This window comes from Sorex araneus, chromosome 5 (genome assembly GCF_027595985.1).
Source record: "Sorex araneus isolate mSorAra2 chromosome 5, mSorAra2.pri, whole genome shotgun sequence".
Classification (NCBI taxonomy): Eukaryota; Metazoa; Chordata; class Mammalia; order Eulipotyphla; family Soricidae; genus Sorex; species Sorex araneus.
The window spans coordinates 82,358,162-82,376,971 of record NC_073306.1 but is presented as its reverse complement, the minus strand read 5'-3'; the positions used below and the strand labels follow the sequence as shown (position 1 = coordinate 82,376,971).

General features: G+C 47.7%; 1 protein-coding gene across 1 annotated transcript in view; it reads left to right on the top strand.

The window, feature by feature from the left end:
• Positions 1-18,810, top strand: part of ABCA4 (ATP binding cassette subfamily A member 4) — a 141,286-nt gene that overhangs the window by 67,373 nt on the left and 55,103 nt on the right. The window contains 7 exon segments of the mRNA XM_055139903.1: positions 238-443; positions 1,072-1,248; positions 3,698-3,920; positions 7,884-8,105; positions 10,077-10,281; positions 14,186-14,251; positions 17,348-17,437. Of these exon segments, the coding sequence (XP_054995878.1) occupies positions 238-443; positions 1,072-1,248; positions 3,698-3,920; positions 7,884-8,105; positions 10,077-10,281; positions 14,186-14,251; positions 17,348-17,437 (1,189 nt within the window).

Sequence of the window (18,810 nt, the reverse complement as noted above, 5' to 3'; positions counted from 1 at the left end):
CATATTTGGACAGCCGGAGAGTCCAGGCAAGTCAGCATTTCCTCGTCCCCCTTCACCCCCAAACCTAGACACATCGAAAACTTGACACCAAGCCCTGGAGAGATTCAAACTGAGTTTACTGGTTTCTTGAATCTGACCCATCTCCTGGGGCAGCAGGCCTGGTCCCCTGCTTTCTTTTTTGGGCCGTTGAATCTTTGAAGTAGGGGCTCTTCTCTCAGTTTTTGTGATTGTCTGCAGTGCTTGATTCTGGATAAGTTTGAAAGCTACGATGATGAAACTCAGCTCACACAGCGAGCCCTATCTCTGCTGGAAGAAAACAGGCTTTGGGCCGGAGTGGTGTTCCCTGACATGTACCCCTGGACCAGCTCCCTGCCACCCCATGTGAAGTACAAGATACGGATGGACATAGACGTGGTGGAAAAAACCAACAAGATCAAAGACAGGTGATATTTCAGGAAATCCCTGAAGGATTTGGGCATCCCCAAAAGCCTATACAGCAAGGATGGGGGCAGGTCTCTGGTCTCAGATCAACCTTCCCCTCTGGGGGCAGGAGGGTTCTTTGAGAAGGCATCGAAACTCATCAGTATCCATGAACTAAGCAAGCCATAGGTTCTGTGAGCTGGTGGAGACAAAGAAGGCTCAGCCCTCATGTCTTCATCCCTCCACACAGCATTTGTTTCTGACTAGCCTTGTGCAGTCTGGAGATGAAAACTTCTAGGTATTAAATGTCCTGCAGCTAGCGGTCTCTCCAGAATCCCTGGGAAATGATGGTGAATGCAAAAGTAAGCCCATGAGACTGAACTCCATCTATCCATCTCTAAAACTGAGTTCTGGAAGAGGAAATAAGACATTTTGTAGAACTCAAAGTAGCTTCCTGGAATGAAAACAATGATGAGTTATGTTGTGGTTACTCCTCATGAGTGAGAGTTTAATGGTGAATGAGAAAACCTGATCCTTTGCAAAAGCTTAGGGAAAAGATCTCAAGAGCAGAGGCTCCAAGCCCTGTGATGCTGGGATGCTGGTGAGGACCAACTCCTCTCTGCATCCTTCCTCCTTCTCGTTTCTGCCTAGGTTTTGGGATTCTGGCCCCAGAGCAGATCCAGTGGAAGACTTCCGGTACATCTGGGGAGGGTTTGCCTACCTGCAGGACATGATTGAACAGGGGATCACCAGGAGTCAGACACGGGCTGAGGTTCCTGTTGGAGTCTATTTACAGCAGATGCCTTACCCCTGCTTCGTGGATGACTCGTGAGTGGGAAGCTCAGAAGCGCTGTTTGTCTCCCTGACAAGTTCATAGGGATGCCTGTTCCCCCAGCTTCAAGAGCTTTGGAGAGAAGCCTGGGGATGGGGCCAGATTGGGGGGAGGGAGGCAGAGAGTTCTGACATCAGGGCCTGCTTCTGCCAGGCTCCCGGCAGCACCAGAGACCCACAGGAGAAAGGAGTTTATGTTGTGTGTAAAAAGGTCAGGTGAAACGCAGGGTGGGTAGGGGAGGGGAAGGAAGGGAAGTGAGGTTGGGGGAGGGGGCAGAGGCTTTTTAAATTTCCAATACGTTGTGTCTTTGGTATGTGGAAGGGTTCTGGTCAGAGTGTTTGCCAAATGATTGCCAAATCAGCGAATTAGGACTCTGCATGGCAAGTAGGTTGGGCTCCTAGGAGCCTTGGAACAATGCATCTCCTTCTCTAATTAACATTCCATGATGGACACTTAGTGAAAAGGTAGAGGAATGTGGTGGATGATTCGGATCCTTCCTCCCTCCCTGCCTCCCTGCCCCCAACTCTGCATCCCATGCCCAGTCCGGTATGTTCGTTAGTGGGTAGCAAGTGAAATGAACGGCCTCCCCATCCCGAACTCGGATTGGGCGTTGGGGGTGGGCAGAGAGGAAGAGTTGGCTGGTGGATGGGGCAGATTCATATCCAGGACCTGCAACAGGGGCTAAAACAATCCAACAACTAGAAGGGAAAACCACAGTGGGCCGATTTACCACAGTGCCCTTGGGCGCTGGCGCAGAGAGAAACAGGCGGAAGAGAAGAAGAGTGGAATTGCTGGCTGATAAGATGGTAAAATAGCCCAGGTGGGCACAAAAATTTCCCTCTTCACACCCTACTCCAACTGCCTCTCTCCTCAACCCAAGAAAAGATGAAAAGAGATGACAGTGGCCTTTCTGCCGTCAGACTATAGGTTAACATGGAAAGTAGAACCAGGAACAAAAGTCCAGTTCCACTGCTCGGAGCACTTGGGAGTGGCCGGCAGGAAAATGGGGCAGCTGTGACTCGGCAACGGGGGTTCAGCCATTAGGTGTGGGAGAGCCCTCTGGTGGCTGGTTCTAGAAGTGCAACCTTCAGAAATTCAATTTCTTTCCCTAGGGCCATCTTGAGTGAAATCCTCCCTTACCGGAATAGGGTCCTTCCTATGAAAACACCCACTAGTTTATTTTCATTCTCCCCTCACCCCAATTATTATTGAGGTACAGTGACTTACAGTACTTGTTAATGATAATTTCGTGCATACATCATTCCAACACCACCCACCATTCCCAGAATACCACCCACTTCCCTCCAGCAATGTCCCAGGGACCCCTCCCTAACCACCCCTCCCCACATAAGTTCAGTTCCATAAACCAGCTCTCCTGGTCTGTTTCTTTTGGCCCTTTGTTGCTCCATGGCTGTATTTCTTTATACCCTTTGTAGAAGAGGGTCGTTCCTATCTATCTATCCCTCTTCTTTTGACTATCCTTGCTTGGCAAGTTCCTCTCTAGTACCACCCAAATCGCTGCAAATTGCATGATTTCATCTTTTCTTATAGCTGAGTAGTATTCCATTGTGCATATGTACCCACTTTCTTTTTCTACGCATCTATCCTCACCAGTTTTTAACAATATGGTCCCAGTGATGTGTTACTAGCACATCAAGAGCAGGAAGATCATAGGTAAAGTTCACAATAAAGTCATTCCTGTCTCTCAGACCCACTCTGCTTGCCATACGCATTATTCATGGGTCTAGTCTGCCCGTATGTGCCTGGCAGAGTCATGGCTGTTTCAGGGCAGACAGTGCTACTGAATGTGGTTGAACTCCTTGTTCCAAATATTGATCTCACCACTACAAGCTCCCATTGTGGTCCACCTTCTCAGATGTCAGTATCTGTTAGCATGTACCTAGCTATTCATGTACCTCCTATATCATCAAGTCTGTAGTCTTTTCCTAAGAGACCAGGCAGGGAAGCTATATAACCATCATACACACTTAATAATACGGTTTAATCTGACCATTTTACATATAGAATATTCAGCTGGGCCAACCAGAAAGCTACTAACTTGCTCTAAAGAAAAAGTAATCCTATGGGTAAGGTGCTTGCCTTGCACACAGCCCACCTAGGTACAGTCCCCTGCACCACATGTGGTCCCCCAATTCCTTTCAGGAGTGACCCTTGAGCACGGAGCCAGGAGTAAGCCCTGAGTACTGCTGTGTGTGGCATAAAAACAAAAACATAAAATGAAAAAGGAAAGGACAGAAATAAAGAAAAAGTAATCCTTCAGGGAAGATATGCCAGGTAATATTAGATACAGGCCACTGAGTGCCCAGTAGAGATTTTCCTTTCGTTTTTTACCTGGGCTTCATTCTCCCCATATTCACCCAGTCCAAGCTCCACCTCACCCCGGTGCATCCATTCTGTATTTCTGTTTCTCTCCTCTTGATTCAGTTTTATGATCATCCTGAACCGCTGTTTCCCTATCTTCATGGTATTGGCTTGGATCTACTCTGTCTCCATGACTGTAAAGAGCATCGTCTTAGAAAAGGAATTAAGACTGAAGGAGACCTTGAAAACCCAGGGGGTCTCCAATGCAGTGATTTGGTGTACCTGGTTCCTGGACAGCTTCTCCATCATGTCAATGAGCATCTTCCTCTTGTCCATATTCATCATGGTAAGCCAAGTGGATAAGACCCAAAAAATCTCATACTCCTTTATTCCTACCACCCTCCCTTCCGTGAATGAACTTGTATTTACATTAGTAATTTGGCAACCAAGGATAGCATGGCATAGTTTAGCCAAGGTGGACAACCTGGTATCAGAGTTTACCCCAGGGAACCCTGAATTAGAAAACCTGAGACATGACATCCTCTCTCTTCCATTTCCTGCCCAGAAAACCTACATAAATTAGCCGGTATCATTCCATGGACCAGCACAGCATGACTGTATGTTGCAAAGAGCTAATTCTTCCCAAAACACAGATATCAGAGCAAAGAGTTAGTGTGTGTGTGTGTGTGTGTGTGTGTGTGTTATTAGAGTCCCCAATACCAGCTAGGGCAGGAATGCAAGAGTCTTTTGGTGTTTTAGGGAAGGAAAGAGACTTAACTGTTTGTTAATCAGCATCACAACCATGCTATTCATGGCTTCTCCGAAGAACATTTCTGCTCCCTGCAGAATTTTCTAAGACCTCTTTGTTTTATTTATGTATTTAGTTATTTGGTTTTTGGGCCATACCTGGCTATGCTCAGGGCCTACTCCAAGCTCTGCATTCAAGGATCACTTCAGGAGGGCTTGGAGAGCTATTTGTGGTGCTGGGAATCAAACCCAAGTTGGCCATGTGCAAGGCAAATGCCCTTCCCACTGTACTATTGCTCTAGCCTGACCTCTCTGTTTTCCTTTTTTTATTTTTTTGTTCTTGGGTCACACCCAGCCAGTGATCAGGGTTTACAGGCTTACTCTGGCAGGGCTCGTGGAACCATATGGGGTGCTGGGGCTTGAACTTGGGTTAGCCACGTGCAAGGCAAATGCCCTACCCACTATACTATGTCTCTGGCCCAAGACCCCTCTGCTTTAAAGGATAGAATTTGGAGTCCATCCTTTCTCAGTGATAAGGAGTTATTATCACTACAGACAGCATGAATCAGCTTATCCTCTGCAATCTGGCCACTCCCTCACGAGCTAGACTTGAAAATAAAACCGTATTTCACAACGCACTGCTTTCCTTCCGTTTTACTTCCTCCACAGTGAATGATCTTTCATACTTGTTGAATGAAAAAGACATAAATGTAGGCAGTTTTTAAAAACCTCTTTGGTTGGGGCTTGTTTATCTTTGTCTCAGACTTTTGAGTTCCAAACGTAGATTCCTTTAACTTGTTTTGCGTCTTGCCCATCAGACTTGTCTCTGCACCTGGCAATAAGTGTGATGAGCCACAGACTGGCTCAGCGCATGTCTTTTGGTTTTGGGGCCACACCCAGTAGGGCTCAGGCATCACTCTTGGAGAGACTGGAGGGAGCACACAGGGTGCTGGGGATTGAACCTCAGTGGGCCACATGCAAAGCAAGTGTCCTACCCGCTTTACTATTTCTGCAGCCCTCATTTTATTTTGAACCATACACTGTGCCTATCTGGTCCAGGAGTGTTCCATCTTACTTCCTATGCAACTAGCACATGTCCTGTTAAACTCCACCCTGCCCCTTCTCTTAGGAAGACTGTCTAGAGAGATTTATTTTTGAGGGTAGCACTGCAGTCCAGTGAGCTGTGACCTTAGCCTCCTGTACTCAAGCAAAACTAATGTGGACATAAAGATCTTTCTGCACAGCATCACCTTGCTCTGATATGACTCGACATTTGCAAAGGGGCCCAGGGACCTACAGAGAGGAAAAAGCTGAGCCCTGGTCCTCCTCCAGGGGTCTTTTGTTCTTTCCATTCTTCAGCCTCTGCCTACCACTCTCCACCAAAATGTTTTGTGCCCTCAGAGTTAGCGTGAAAACTTTTAAACATTTCTTTTTGCGAAATGCATAAACTTACATCGTATCTTGCCCTGGTCATGAGGCTTCGCTCAGCTTGTTGCCAATACATGATATTGAGATCTGCTCTCCTGAGAATGGGCAAGAGGACTTCAAAGTTTTTAGGACAATGAAGCAAAGAATGTTCACCAGGAGTTTCTTGTACAAAGCAGTTTCTCCTTGTGGGAACAAGGACATTGTTCCAGGGATGACGGAAACAGAGTTTTACACACCAAAATAAGATTTTCTTTTGAATGACTCTCCCATCTTTCCCTTGTCCTTCCTTCCACCTCAGCAAGGCAGGAAAGAAGCTGGAAGTTGGGACAATGGGAAGGTTTCATTGTTAGTTAAGCCCTTCAGAGCAAAAGAGAAAAGGTGGTCATTAAAGGAAGTCAAGTTCAGTAAAATAGTTGGGTTAGCCAAGTGATTCTCATCTCGACTTTAAGTCAAAGATAAATTATACAGCCTAGAAGTTAGTAAGATTTTGCTTTGAGCTGGAAACTAGAGATTGAGAAAAGCAACAATCAATTTAACATTTTTCCATTCAAAAGTCACATGACCAGGCAACACTGTGACTTAGTCACATGACCAGGCAACGCTGTGACTTTCACTGAGGTGGACGTGATCGAGAGAGCATTTCAGGGTGACGTGGAGAGCTTTTGACACAAGATGAGGAGCTCTCAGTCCTCACACGGTTTACTTTCTTCTCTCATTTCCTGGTGCTTGGTTCCAGTTAGGCAAGGCTCTCTTCCACGCTCCTCTGCCCTTGCTTTATTCTCCTCCCGATCTGTTCCATGAGTGCCCTGCAGACATGAAAGTGTGAATGAAGGATTAATGAAGGCAATAGCAAAGAAGTGGCCAATACTTCATGGCCAAGACAGATATTGCTAATCTTTTTTTTCTCCTGAGAACCAAATGTTTCAAGGTACTACCACCAATTAATCAGAACCAAGTCAATTGATTAACCTGTTAATACATTTCTGTTCCTCAGAAAAGAACAGAACATTATATGTATTTGAAGTTATGTGCAAAGGATAAAAATCCTGTTAGGATGCCTACCGCAAAAGGAACTAAAGATAAATGAACTCAAATTTTAGTTTATCCTGTAGTGTAATTGAAGGCCAGTTCACATACTGAAAGCGGTCAGGGCCCAGAGTAATAATACAGTAGCTTAGAATACCTGAGTGTGTAAGTTCCATGAGCATCATGCTAACAATGTGCATGTACTCGGGAAGGCACCAGGAATAACCCCTGGTCATCACAGCCAAGGCATTAACAACAAAGAGGAGGGGCAGAGGAAATGACTATAATAAGGAAGAAAAGCATAAAAGATAAAATGAACTAGTCTGGCCCTATTTCTACATAGTCAAAGTGAACCATTCCTGAACTAAGACTAGAGATACTGAATGTCACAACCCAATTCTAGGAACTGTATCTGTTGGTATTTGTGGTTGGGGAAGATTTATCCAAAGACTGATCTTTTCAGTTATGTGAGTGATAAATCTCAAAATAGACACTGAAGTGATGAGTTAGGGCCCCTGGTTCCCGACAGAAGACTAACACTCCTTCCTCCACCTTGTGTGCTCCATACATGGGGAGTGTCTGATGCTTCCAGATGCAGCTCTGCAGCTCTTACTCCCCCGATCCAGGCTTATTCCTCCACTCTGCCAAGGGCCATTTCTATCCTGCAGAATAATGACTCACACGGAGAAGCAACCCCAAGGATGCTTCTGCCCAAGAATATGGTATGCAGAGGATTAGAGAAACTCAACACACGCAGAATTAACTGTGGAAATAGGGTACCAACACGAGGCTGATGGGAGCCCTTCTGTGAGGCTGATGGGAGCCCTTCTGTGAGGCAAATCTTTCTTTTTTTTAATTTATTTTTTATTTTTATTGTTTTATTGAATCACCATGTGGAAAGTTACAAAGCTTTCAGGCTTAAGACTCAGTTACATAATGCTCGAAAACCCATCCCTTCACCAGTGCACATATTCCACCACCAAAAACCACAGTAAACCTCCCCCCCACCCCCAGGCAAATCTTTCTGAGTGCCCCATAATCACAGCACAGAGGAGGGGCTTCTAGATGACAGTGGGAGAGACTGAGAAGTCATCCTTTTTGGTTTCAGCATGGGCGAATTCTACACTACAGCAACCCACTAATCCTCTTCCTGTTCCTGCTGGCTTTCTCCACGGCAACCATCATGCAGTGCTTCCTGCTCAGCACTTTCTTCTCCAGGGCCAGCCTGGCTGCTGCCTGCAGTGGCCTCATCTACCTGACCCTCTACCTGCCGCATATTCTCTGCTTCGCCTGGCAAGAGCGCATGACCGCCAACCTAAAGATGGTCATGGTGAGTGCCTGGGGCCCACCCCAGCATGATCCTGTGCCTCTGAGGATCTGTAGCACTCTGAGGACTAACCTTTTAACTCAAAGGGACGTGAGGGGGAAAGACACAGAGACAAAGTAGGACAATCCTCTAGCAGTTCTTCCTAGTCCAACCCCTGGGTCTGCCTGCCCTGGAAGTGAAAGCCAGTTCATCTCCTGAGTCTCTGTGGCTCCACACAGAACAGCCAAGTCCATTTTACCCTGTTTTCTCGTCCTCTTGTTTGGGAAGATTCAGAAAGAAGGAAACTGCTGGGGCTGAAGCAATAGCACAGCAGGTAGGGCATTTGCCTTGCACGCGGACGACCCAGATTCGATTCCCAGCATCCCATATGGTCCCCCGAGCATCGCCAGGAGTAATTCCTGAGCGCAGAGCTAGGAGTAACCCCTGTGCATTTCCAGGTGTGATCCAAAAAGCAAAAAAAGAAGAAGAAGAAGAAGAAGGGAACTGCCTATCTTGTTCTGTCCCAAAAGATGGTTTCAGGGGTCAGGGATGTAGCTCAGCAGTAGAGTGTTCACCTGGGTCCCCAATCCTAGGCACAACCAAAAGAGAAAGGGAAAACAATTGTGTTTTCATGAACTAAATTTTTCTTCTTTCTAGCCAAAAATTCTTGAATTGGGGCATCTGTACACATCTCTTTATCATGCTATTCCAAAGCATGCAGAAAGAGACATAAAAACTGAGCCTGTCCCGAGCCAGGGATGATTCCAGAAAAGAACAGTTGGTTGTCCAAGAGGTCTCTTAGTGTGGATTCTCAAACTAACAGCACTGACTCCTCCTGTTGCTTCCAAGTGGGTCAGGTGCACCCACATCTTGACCAAATCCAGCCCTCCCTAGGCCTGGGGTGTAGCCTGCCATCTGTCCTGCAGAGTCGCCGTGTCCTCAGTGTGCAGATGAAGGGCTGGAGAAAAGACAGGCCCTGCCTCTCCTTGTAAAGACCAAGCTCTAAGCTGTGCTGATGACTCAAACTCATTGGCTTCAGAATCAGGGCAGCTGTCATTTAGTTCTCTTGTTAAATAGGAAATTAATTGCTACCATGTAGAGCACCCAGTTTTCTAAAATAATCCCAGCAGGCCACCGGGAAGGAATCCGGACTCAGCCTGTGGGCAGCCCACAGCTGCCTGGAGCACTGGGCAGATGGCTGTTGTTTGCAGGCCACAGCTTGCTGCCTGGGTGTGGGCCCGGCCAGCAGGGTATGGTATGAGCATCTCTGTGCAGCAGGGCTGGGCTGGAATCTTTTTAAATTATTTTTGTGAGCACACAGCTTCTTCCTTTTGCAGGGACACTGGGAGCCCAGCCGGCCCGCAAACCACAGGGAGGTCTCTAGGTTGTAAGCCCTAGAACTAGCCCAGCCTTTGCCCAGACATCCTGCCCACCAGGGCCCCCCAGGGGCAGGGGGCAGGATGGAGGGCAGGGAGGACCTGACTGAGGATCTCCCCCTGCAGACCTCGTCTGCACACCACAGAGGACTGAAGACACTGGGTGGCCTCTTTTGAGAGATGGGAGAAAGTGAGAATGTAATTTACAGAGGTGGAGGGTGGGGGTCTTAGGGGTCATCTCTGGTCCTGGTCCCCTAAATCCACTCAAGGACACAGGAAGGTGGATACTTCCAATGGAAATTGCACAAAGCACTCAGATTATCTTTTTTTTTTTTTGATAGGGTCAGAGATTCCGGTGTTCAAGGGGGGGCATGGGTATAAGGGATTAAATTCAGGAGTCCCCACCTATCTCCTCTGCCAAAACTTAGCTTCTTTGTTCTAACAAAGCTTCTATCTCTGTTCTACCAAGAACTGTGGGGAGATTTCTATGACCTCTCCCTTGGGTAGGTGCTCAGTGTGGGTGCTCTCCTGGTGCTTCATCCCCAACCTCTGGGCTCTGGGGGCCACAGACTTGGGGCAGACCCTTCACTCACCTGTCCCCTCCACCCCACCCCTGCAGAGCCTTCTGTCTCCAGTGGCATTTGGCTTTGGCACTGAGTACCTGGTTCGCTTTGAGGAGCAAGGCCTGGGGCTGCAGTGGACCAACATCGGGACCAGCCCTGTGGAAGGAGATGGATTCAGTTTCCTCTTGTCCATGAAGATGCTGCTGCTCGATGCTGCGCTGTACGGCCTGCTGGCCTGGTACCTAGACCAGGTGTTTCCAGGTACGAGGCCTCTTCTCAGGGGAAGTTAATCAGGCTCCTTAGAGCCCTGGGCCTTGTTACTCTCTTCCACGTCAGTCTCGTTGTTTCTCAGCTATTTCCATGTGGCTGTCAGACCAACACTGGACATTTAAGTCCAGGACCAAACCTCAGTCCATGAGTGCTTTGTGTAGACCGCAGGTACAGAGCCCCTGTGCTCCCCAGCCCAGCCTCCTCCTGCCATCATTTTCCTGACCTTTCAACTCCATACATGGTGCTCAGAGATGCTTCCAGAACCTCCGGCAGATCAATACAGTGGGTTCCTCTTGCTCAGAGTAAAATTCAGTATCCTAACCCTTGCCTACAAGGTGCTCCATTACCAGCTACCAGGTCTTCCTCATTCCCTGCCCTTTCTTTCCTATGTGCCTGTCCCCTTATTCTAACCTGTGTTTCAAATGTCTCCATCAAATGCCACTGACATGATACATCCTTATGTGTTTTTTAAGTCAACTCTATACCTGGAGTAGAACAGGACCCCACAAGACACACTCAACTTTGTACACTATTAGAACACAAGTGTTCAGAAGCGCCTAACTTTCTGTGGACACTGAATAACTATTAGATGGATCACGGTTCTTTCATTTGCTTTGTAGAAATCAAACCTTCCAGTTCATCTTGCAGAGGAGCTGGAAAGTTGCGTGCTGTGGAAATGGCACCATGGGCTGAGGCCCCGGGGTGGAGCTCCCATGGTCATGTCCAGAAGATGGCCAGCAGGACAGCGTGAGGCTTTCACAGCACCAGGGTGGGCTTTGGTAGAAATATGTCAGTGGCGACCCTGGAGTAGGACAGAGGTCACTGGCTGAGTCAGGAGGCCTGGCTTTGGATCCTTGTCAAGTGACTCATTTCTGATGGCTGCCATTACAAAATGCTATGAGTGACTTTACACAACACACATTTGCTGTCTCGTAGTTCTAGAGACTAGACGTCCAAAAGCAAGGTGTTGGCAGGAGCCCAGGCCTTTTGCAACCTGACTGGAAAGAATCCTTCCTCGTCTCCTCCGGTTTCTGGTGACTTTTCTGCAAGCTGTGGCATTCCTGGGGTCGGAGCTGCATTCTCAGATTTCACCTAGACTTTCCCTGGGTGTCTGTCTGTCTTCACACACTTGTCTTCTTACAAGCAAACAAGTCACACCGGGTTAGGGCTCACCTGATTCTAGTGTCACAGAGTCTCAGTTTAGCCAATCCCATCTGCAGTTACTCTCTATTCAAAAGAGGCCACATTCCATGGGATGGGGGTTTAACACTCTGGTAGGTTTTTTTTTTCCTTCCGCTATTTCCGTTTTCAATAGCTAATGTGTCATTTCCCTCCCGACACTGGCCAATTTTCCAACACCAGTGGGGGATCCACCAACTCAGTTCCATTTTGACAGCAACTACCACAGTTGACATGGCTCCAGAGGCACAGACCTGCGAGGCCTGTGGCAGGTGCCAGCCGCAGACGTGGTGTCCAGGCTCCTCATCTTTCGTCCAAGTGACATCAAAATCAGGGATTCTCACGATCCCCTCTGCTCTGATTCTGTAATTCAACAGAACAACCCCCTGGACTCCAGAAAGTTGGCTACTTAGAGTTGCCGTTTTATAACCAAGAATAAACCCTGCAGTAGTCAGATAAAAGAGATGCACAGGGCAGGTAGGACAGAGCTGAAGGTGGGGCTGTCTTGCCTCCCAGGGTGTTCCTCACCCTGTACCTTGCTGCTCTCAGCTGCCTGGAAGCTCTCGGAATCTTCTGGTGCAGAAGTTAGCAGAACCCCCACACCCCCACCCCACAGGCACAGCTGAATGTTTCAGTCCTTTCTTCACATATTTGGTGTTTCTGGTTACCAGAATTCACCAGGAAACCAGCATAGGGTCCCCCAGGCCCCAGGAGTCACCTTTTTAGCATAAACTCAAGTGTGGCTGGAAAGAGAGCTCATGGTGAATAATAAAATTATTATTTTATTTTTATAAAATAATAATATATTATATTATTATTTATAATATATTATTATCCTATCCCTCAACAACTGCCATGAGCTTTAGAAGTGCTGTGGCAGGAGTTGAGAACAAAGGCTGAGTCTATTCTGAATTAGTCAACATATCTTTAATTTTGTGATCATGGTGTCTCCCCTGCCAAGTAAGTATCCCGCCCACGCGGCAGAGCCTGGCAAGCTACCCATGGTGGGATTCGATGTGCCAAAAACAGTACAACAAGTCTCACAATGGAGACGTTACTGGTGCCCACTTGAGCAAATCGATGAACAATGGGACGACAGTGCTACAGTGCTACAGTGCTATCTTTAATTTAATTGTATAAGGCTGTGATGGTGATTTTAAACAATAGATTGATATTTTCTATCTTCTAGGGCTACTTTAAAGGACGTAGACTAAGTCAAAATTGAATAGGTTGAAAATTAAATTTATTTTTTTAATTCTGTTTTTATTTTATTTATTGCATTATTTCATTTTATTCCCTCTCCTGGCACCACCACCCCTGCCCATCCTTTCAGGGCTACTGTTGTTGTTCTTGCAGTGACAGGGCTAGCATATTTGCCTGGCTGTGGTGCTCCCACATTTTTAGCTGTGGTGCTCTCCAGGGTTTGCACATCAGGCTGTGGTGTTCACACCCTGGGCAGAGGTGCTCACTGAGGCTTCCACTCCATTCGCTGCTGTACCTGTGCCTACCAGGTCATGCTCTGTGAGGCTCACACGTTCTGGCTGTGCTCTCTGTGCTCGGTCACTGCGGCGCCCCTACTCATGCTCACCAGGAGTTGAAAATGTCATGTTTTTGGAGCTGGAGAGATAGTACAGTGGGTAGGGTGCTCGCCTTGCACATGGCCGACCCAGGTTCAATCCCTAGCATCCCATATAATCCTTTGAGCACCTCCAGGAGTGATTCCTGAGGGCAGAACCAGGAGTAAGCCCTGAGCATTACCAGGTATGGCCCCCAAACCAAAACTTTAAAAGTTAAAAAAAGAAAGCATTTGCCCCTGTTTGTGAGAGGTTTTCATCCAACAAACTAAAGCTTTAGAAGTGAACAAGTGATGTACTGAGCTGCACCTGTTTGATGCAGCACCTCTGGGTTCTGAGCAAAGCAAACAGGCCAGACTTGGGCCTGCCAGGGAGCATAGGGGCTGGCAGGGAGCGTGAAAGGGGATAATTAAATAAGCAAAGTCAGTGTCTCCCCAAATCAGCACTTCACGGCAAGGAAAACTTGCTAAAAGCATGGAAACAAATGGAGTCTTTTCTTTGCAACCCAGATGAGTCAGGTAGAAGTGGATGGTTCAGCCTGGTAGTATTAAAACCTGATTACCTTGGCTGGAATTCCTGGACCTCTAGGTAATCAGCTGTGACACTGGGAAGATTTAAAGTCATCGTGCCTCCAGGGGTTGGAGCAATAGTCCAGTGGGTTAGAACCTCAATTTCCTAATGCACAAGAAGAGCACCATTTAGCTCCTGGGACTGTTTAGGATGAAATGATTTCACAAACGGCAACTGCACAGGACTGAACACAGAGCATCAGTGCATGTTAGCGGTAAACAGAGGGCCTGAGCATGAGAGAGTAAATGTTGAACTGAAGCACAGCTGAATTCCTGAAATAAAGGTTTTCTTCTGAACCTAATGTCTGCCAGCATCATCAGTGTTAGGAGTCAGTGTTGTTGTGTTCAACCAAAACCCACCACCCTGCACATTAAAATGTGTTGGAAGGATTCATTTTTGTAGAAGCCCATGTTTTGAACAAAACTATGTTTTGAGCATGCTATGTAATTACTTCTCAACTATAACTCTTGTAGCGTCAATCGGAGGTACAGATAAGTTCTCCCTCATTTAGTAATGTGCAAAGGCAAGACCGGTTGGATTTTTTTTTTCATTATTTACCTATTTTTTTTTAGGAGAACATGGAACCCCACTTCCTTGGTATTTCCTTCTACAAGAGTCCTATTGGCTTGGCACTGAAGGTGAGTTATTTAAAATTAAAACAGAAAAAAAATGGACTTAATGTTTGAAACGACTTCCTTTGGATGTGCTGGGGTGATAGCCTCCTGACATCAAGAGTGTGATTCCTAGCTAGCTGGTTTAGCGGGGCTTGGCCCCTGCTCGGCCGGAGCATCACAGGCTTGAGAACCCACCTGTTGTGAGTCACTGGGCCGGGCTGGTGTGAGTGGCTGAGCATTGACAAGACCCCGGACTCCTGCAGTGGATTCAGCCCTCTCTGTGGAAGGAGACCCCTGCGCTTCTCGTACAAATCACACTTGCAGACTCTCTGTTTGCAGTCAAGAAAGTAGTCGGAAGGGAACTTTGCACTGATTTCGGTTGCTTCCCCTCCTGGATTTTTATTCCGCTCCATCATTTCAAACGCAGAAGTGAATCCCTTCTCTCCCAGGCCCTCCTACCCTCCCAGAATTTTTCTCTGTGTCCCTATGTCTCTATGCCTCTGTTTCTGTGTCTCTGTCTGTCTCTTTCTCTCTCTCCTCCCCCTCCCTTTCTTTTCCACACCCCGAGGCAGTGCCCAGGTGTTGCTCCTGGCTCTGCACTCAGGAATCAGTCCCAGCAGGACTCAGGGGACCCCATGGGATACTGGGTGGGCCCCATGCAAGGCAGGCGCTTTACTGACTGTACTGACCTTTCCTGCAGCTGGGGAAGAGGGCTCCAAAGATTTTCCCACAATACATCTTTAGTTAAAATGTACGGAGCAAGGCAGGAGGCCAAGGAGAGTTCTAGAAGTGGGAGGAACCACACAGACACTTTGGTAGAAGACAGTGGCATTCCAGAGCCCAGTGCTGGGGACTCCCCGGGAGCTAGGACACTTGGAAGCAAAGGAAACACTTTTCCAATCTGTTTGTTCCTCACCTACCTGCTCTTTACTTTGCGTTATTGAGTGTGGGCCAGGATTTGTCCTTGAAGCATTGAGAAATGTTTGTTTTCTCTAGGGGATTAGCCTAGGGCCTTTAAAAAGACTTGGGTGGGTTTCTTTTCTTTTCCTTTTCTTTATGGCTCCAACAAATAGCACTTTGACAGCTCAGTATTTTTCCATTATGTTCCTTTGCCTGTCTTGTCAGTAAATGTTTAAATATCTTCAATCATGAAGTTATAGTCTATCACAAGTGAAAAAACCTTTCAACCCAAGTGTGTGGCCCTGGGATGTTTGAATTTCGATGAAGATCAAGACTGGATACTCTCCTCTCTCTCTCTCTCTCTCTCTCTCTCTCTCTCTCTCTCTCTCTCTCTCTCTCTCTCTCTCTCTCTCTCTCTCTCTCTCTCTCTCTGTCTCTGTCTCTCTCTCTCTCTCTCTCTCCCCCTCCACCTCCCTCTCCCCCTCTCTCCAGTTTCAGCAGACACTCTGCCCTCAAATTTTTTTTTAAAGACAAATGTGTCCTTTCAAGAATGATTCACATTTATTTTTGCTGACAGAAGCCAGATATCTTTTTTTTTTAACCTCACAGGCAAGGCTGAAATCAGTTCCCAAGTATTTTTAAATCAGAAAAGAGCTTTCCCCCAGGTCCCCCACCCTTCACAGAAAAAAATGAAGCTAAGTAGCTGCCCAAGTTTGTGTTGGTCATTTTGGACAAAATCTGGAACTAGAATACAAATTTCTTGGCAAGGACATCACCGTAATGACTAAAGGCTGGAGACAAAAGTTTCCCCAGTCATTTAATCACACATTATTACAATAGGACAGCCAGTAACGTGACCAAAGGAATAGTGAGTGATGGATTTGAAAATCCTTATGAAAGTAGAAATAGGGGTACTGGAGCCGGGGGCCCCTTTTCAGCTGGTTCCAACATACATCCTGGACAGCTGCAGAGGGTGTGCCAAGGACAGAGGCTCTTGTTGGCGCTGTTCTTTTAAAATCTCACCACACTCTTGCACTGGAGACCAGGCAGCCTGTAGAAGCCGAAGGGCCACAGTTTTCCCTTGTTCTTTGCTTTTCTTTGCCCTTTGCCCTTTTCTTTGGCTGGCGTGTTCTTTTGCTTCTCTTCCTCTTCCAGGATGTCCTTTTAAATGTCAAGTGTACAAAATATGGTGCGTGCGTGTGTGCGTGCGCGCGCACGCGTGTGTGTGTGTGTGTGTGTGTGTTGTGTGTGTGTGTGTATTGTATGAGGTGTATGAAGTATAAGAATGTATGCTGCAAAAAGTGACTGTCATGGTGTGGTACATGTATCTATGAGAATGTAAGTGTGTGGAGTATGTAATGAAATGTGTGTGTCTATGTGTGTATGCATGTATGTGCTCATGCACATGTGTCTTTGTGTGCACATAGACATGCTCCTGTGTTTTCAGCCTGGGTCTCCATTTTCACAGGCCTATGCCTGAACTCCCAAATACCTGAATGTCCTTACACAGTGTCTCTTGGGTGGCATGGCAGACTCTTTCTCATTCTGTAAGTCAAGCTTCCTCTTATACCCCCTTGGTTGGATTTTTACTTGAGATTCACACTACTAGGTCTTAGGTTGGTGTGAAAAGGCCCACTGGGTAGCTAAAGAAATGGCACGTGTTGGAGCTGGAGCAATAGCACAGTGGGTAGGGTGTTTGCCTTGCACGCAGCTGACCCAGATTCAATTCCCAGAATCCCATATGGTCCCCCGAGCACTGCCAGGAGTGATTCCTGAGTGCAGAGCCAGGAGTAACCCCTGTGAATTGCTGGGTGAGACCCAAAAAGCAAAAAATAAAAATAAAATAAAATAAAGAAATGGCACTTGTTTCAAGTGCAACCCGGCTTGTTTAATGATTTCCTCTTTACTCACTGGTCTGATCTAATGCAGGGGCGGGGGGGGGGGGACGGCGGGGAGAGGGGGCTCACTCCAAGGAAGGAGAGGCTTTGAAGCTTCTGTTACAGAACCCCCTGGGGCTCAGCCATCATGGCAAAGTCTGAGCCATCTCTCCCACTTCGACAACCCCGAGAGTGGGTCTGATGTCTGGGCAGGCTACCGGCCTGCAAGAGAGCTGAGTGCAGGATGAGGGGGCTCCACTTCCCCCTTCTCCCTGTTCCTCCCGTTCCCTCCCTCAGTCCCCACCAGGAGAGTAACCCTAACCACGGTTTGTGGCTGGTGCAGGGTGTTCAACCAGAGAAGAGAGAGCTCTAGAAAAGACAGAGCCCCTCACGGAGGAAATGGAGGACCCAGAAGGCCCAGAAGGAGGTAAAGGTAAGAACCAGACTGGAGAAGGCAGCGCCTTAGCACGGGGTACAGAAGCCCCCAGAAACAGGCTCTGTGGGAAGGGTGAGTTCTTAGAGCCTCTCTGGGGTTTGGCCACACGCGTGCAGAGGGGGGCCCAGCCAGACGTGAACGCATATTTCCTGGAGAAAGCCAGTCCCCCAGTCTGGTACGTTTGTGCCCTTGTTAGGCAAATCCCCAGGGAGCTGCACAAATGTGCTGACTTCCGAGGATTTAGCAAGAACAATAACTTGGGTCACTGGGACTCAGAGCGGATATGAGATATAAGGAAAGACAAAAATAAATGCCTCTGTACACAGGGAAGGAGTCTAGAGAGCTGACTACACCTCCTTCGTGGTTTACAAATCCAGGCGCCCGTTCATTCAAGCATCAGCCGGGCTTCCTGACCATGGAAGTGACTTCAGAGTTCCTCAAGCCGGGGGCTTGGCTGGCAAATGTCACCTTGGCGTTTGCTGCTCTTACCTTCTTTCTGGAGCCAGTTTTGAGCTTTGTTCCTTGGTTTCTGTTCCCCAGGCATACACACTCCTCTGTGAATGCTAAAATACTCCCTTTAGTCTCACTCTGGCTCTAGTGGCAGTGGAGCAGTGGGGTGGAGAGGGTCTGCATACCCCCACCTCTGGTCTGGCCTAGGGAGCATTTCCCAAAGTTGGGATCAGTGACCCGTAGCTCTTCAAAGAGTTTGTTTGCTGCCAAAGCTTCTCTCCCTCCTGGGTGGAACTCCAAAATGAGAATCAGGGCTCTGAGTCCCTACTACAGGAGAGGCTGGGAGGCCCCAGAGAAGCAGCACTGGGTTGATTTATCATGTTTGTTTGTAGAGGAGCCCAGGCTCATAACAACAGGATTAGGGGGCTAACGGGGAGGAGAAGCATCTGAAGGACACTCCCGAGGAAGAGAGGAACTGGCCGCCCAGTTCATTGAAGGTACTCAGGCATTCTGAGGAGCAAGAACTCAGGTCAAGTCAAGGTGGACTCTGAGATTAGCCAAGCTGACCATGGGAAAGGTAGTTCCAAGAGTGGACATGAGGGACTCTACAGATGCAGGTTGGTGATGAGAGGAGGGGCCTGAGCTGCTGGCCCTGTGACCAATGGGGAGATGCTCACCCTTCACAGAGACAACAAATGCCCAGGGCTCGAGTCTCATCTCTGCCACGCTCAGATCACGTGACCTTCATGAGCCATAGGGCATCTGTGACTCAGGTTTGCTCATGGCAGCAATGGGCAGTCTGACAACTACCCTGTCCCCTTCCCTTGCATGTAGGGTGACATGCAACTGTCCAAGGAAAGCTCCTGGCAGAAACCGTCCACAGTGTTAAAGATTATTTTTCCATGATATTCTGTCATCAT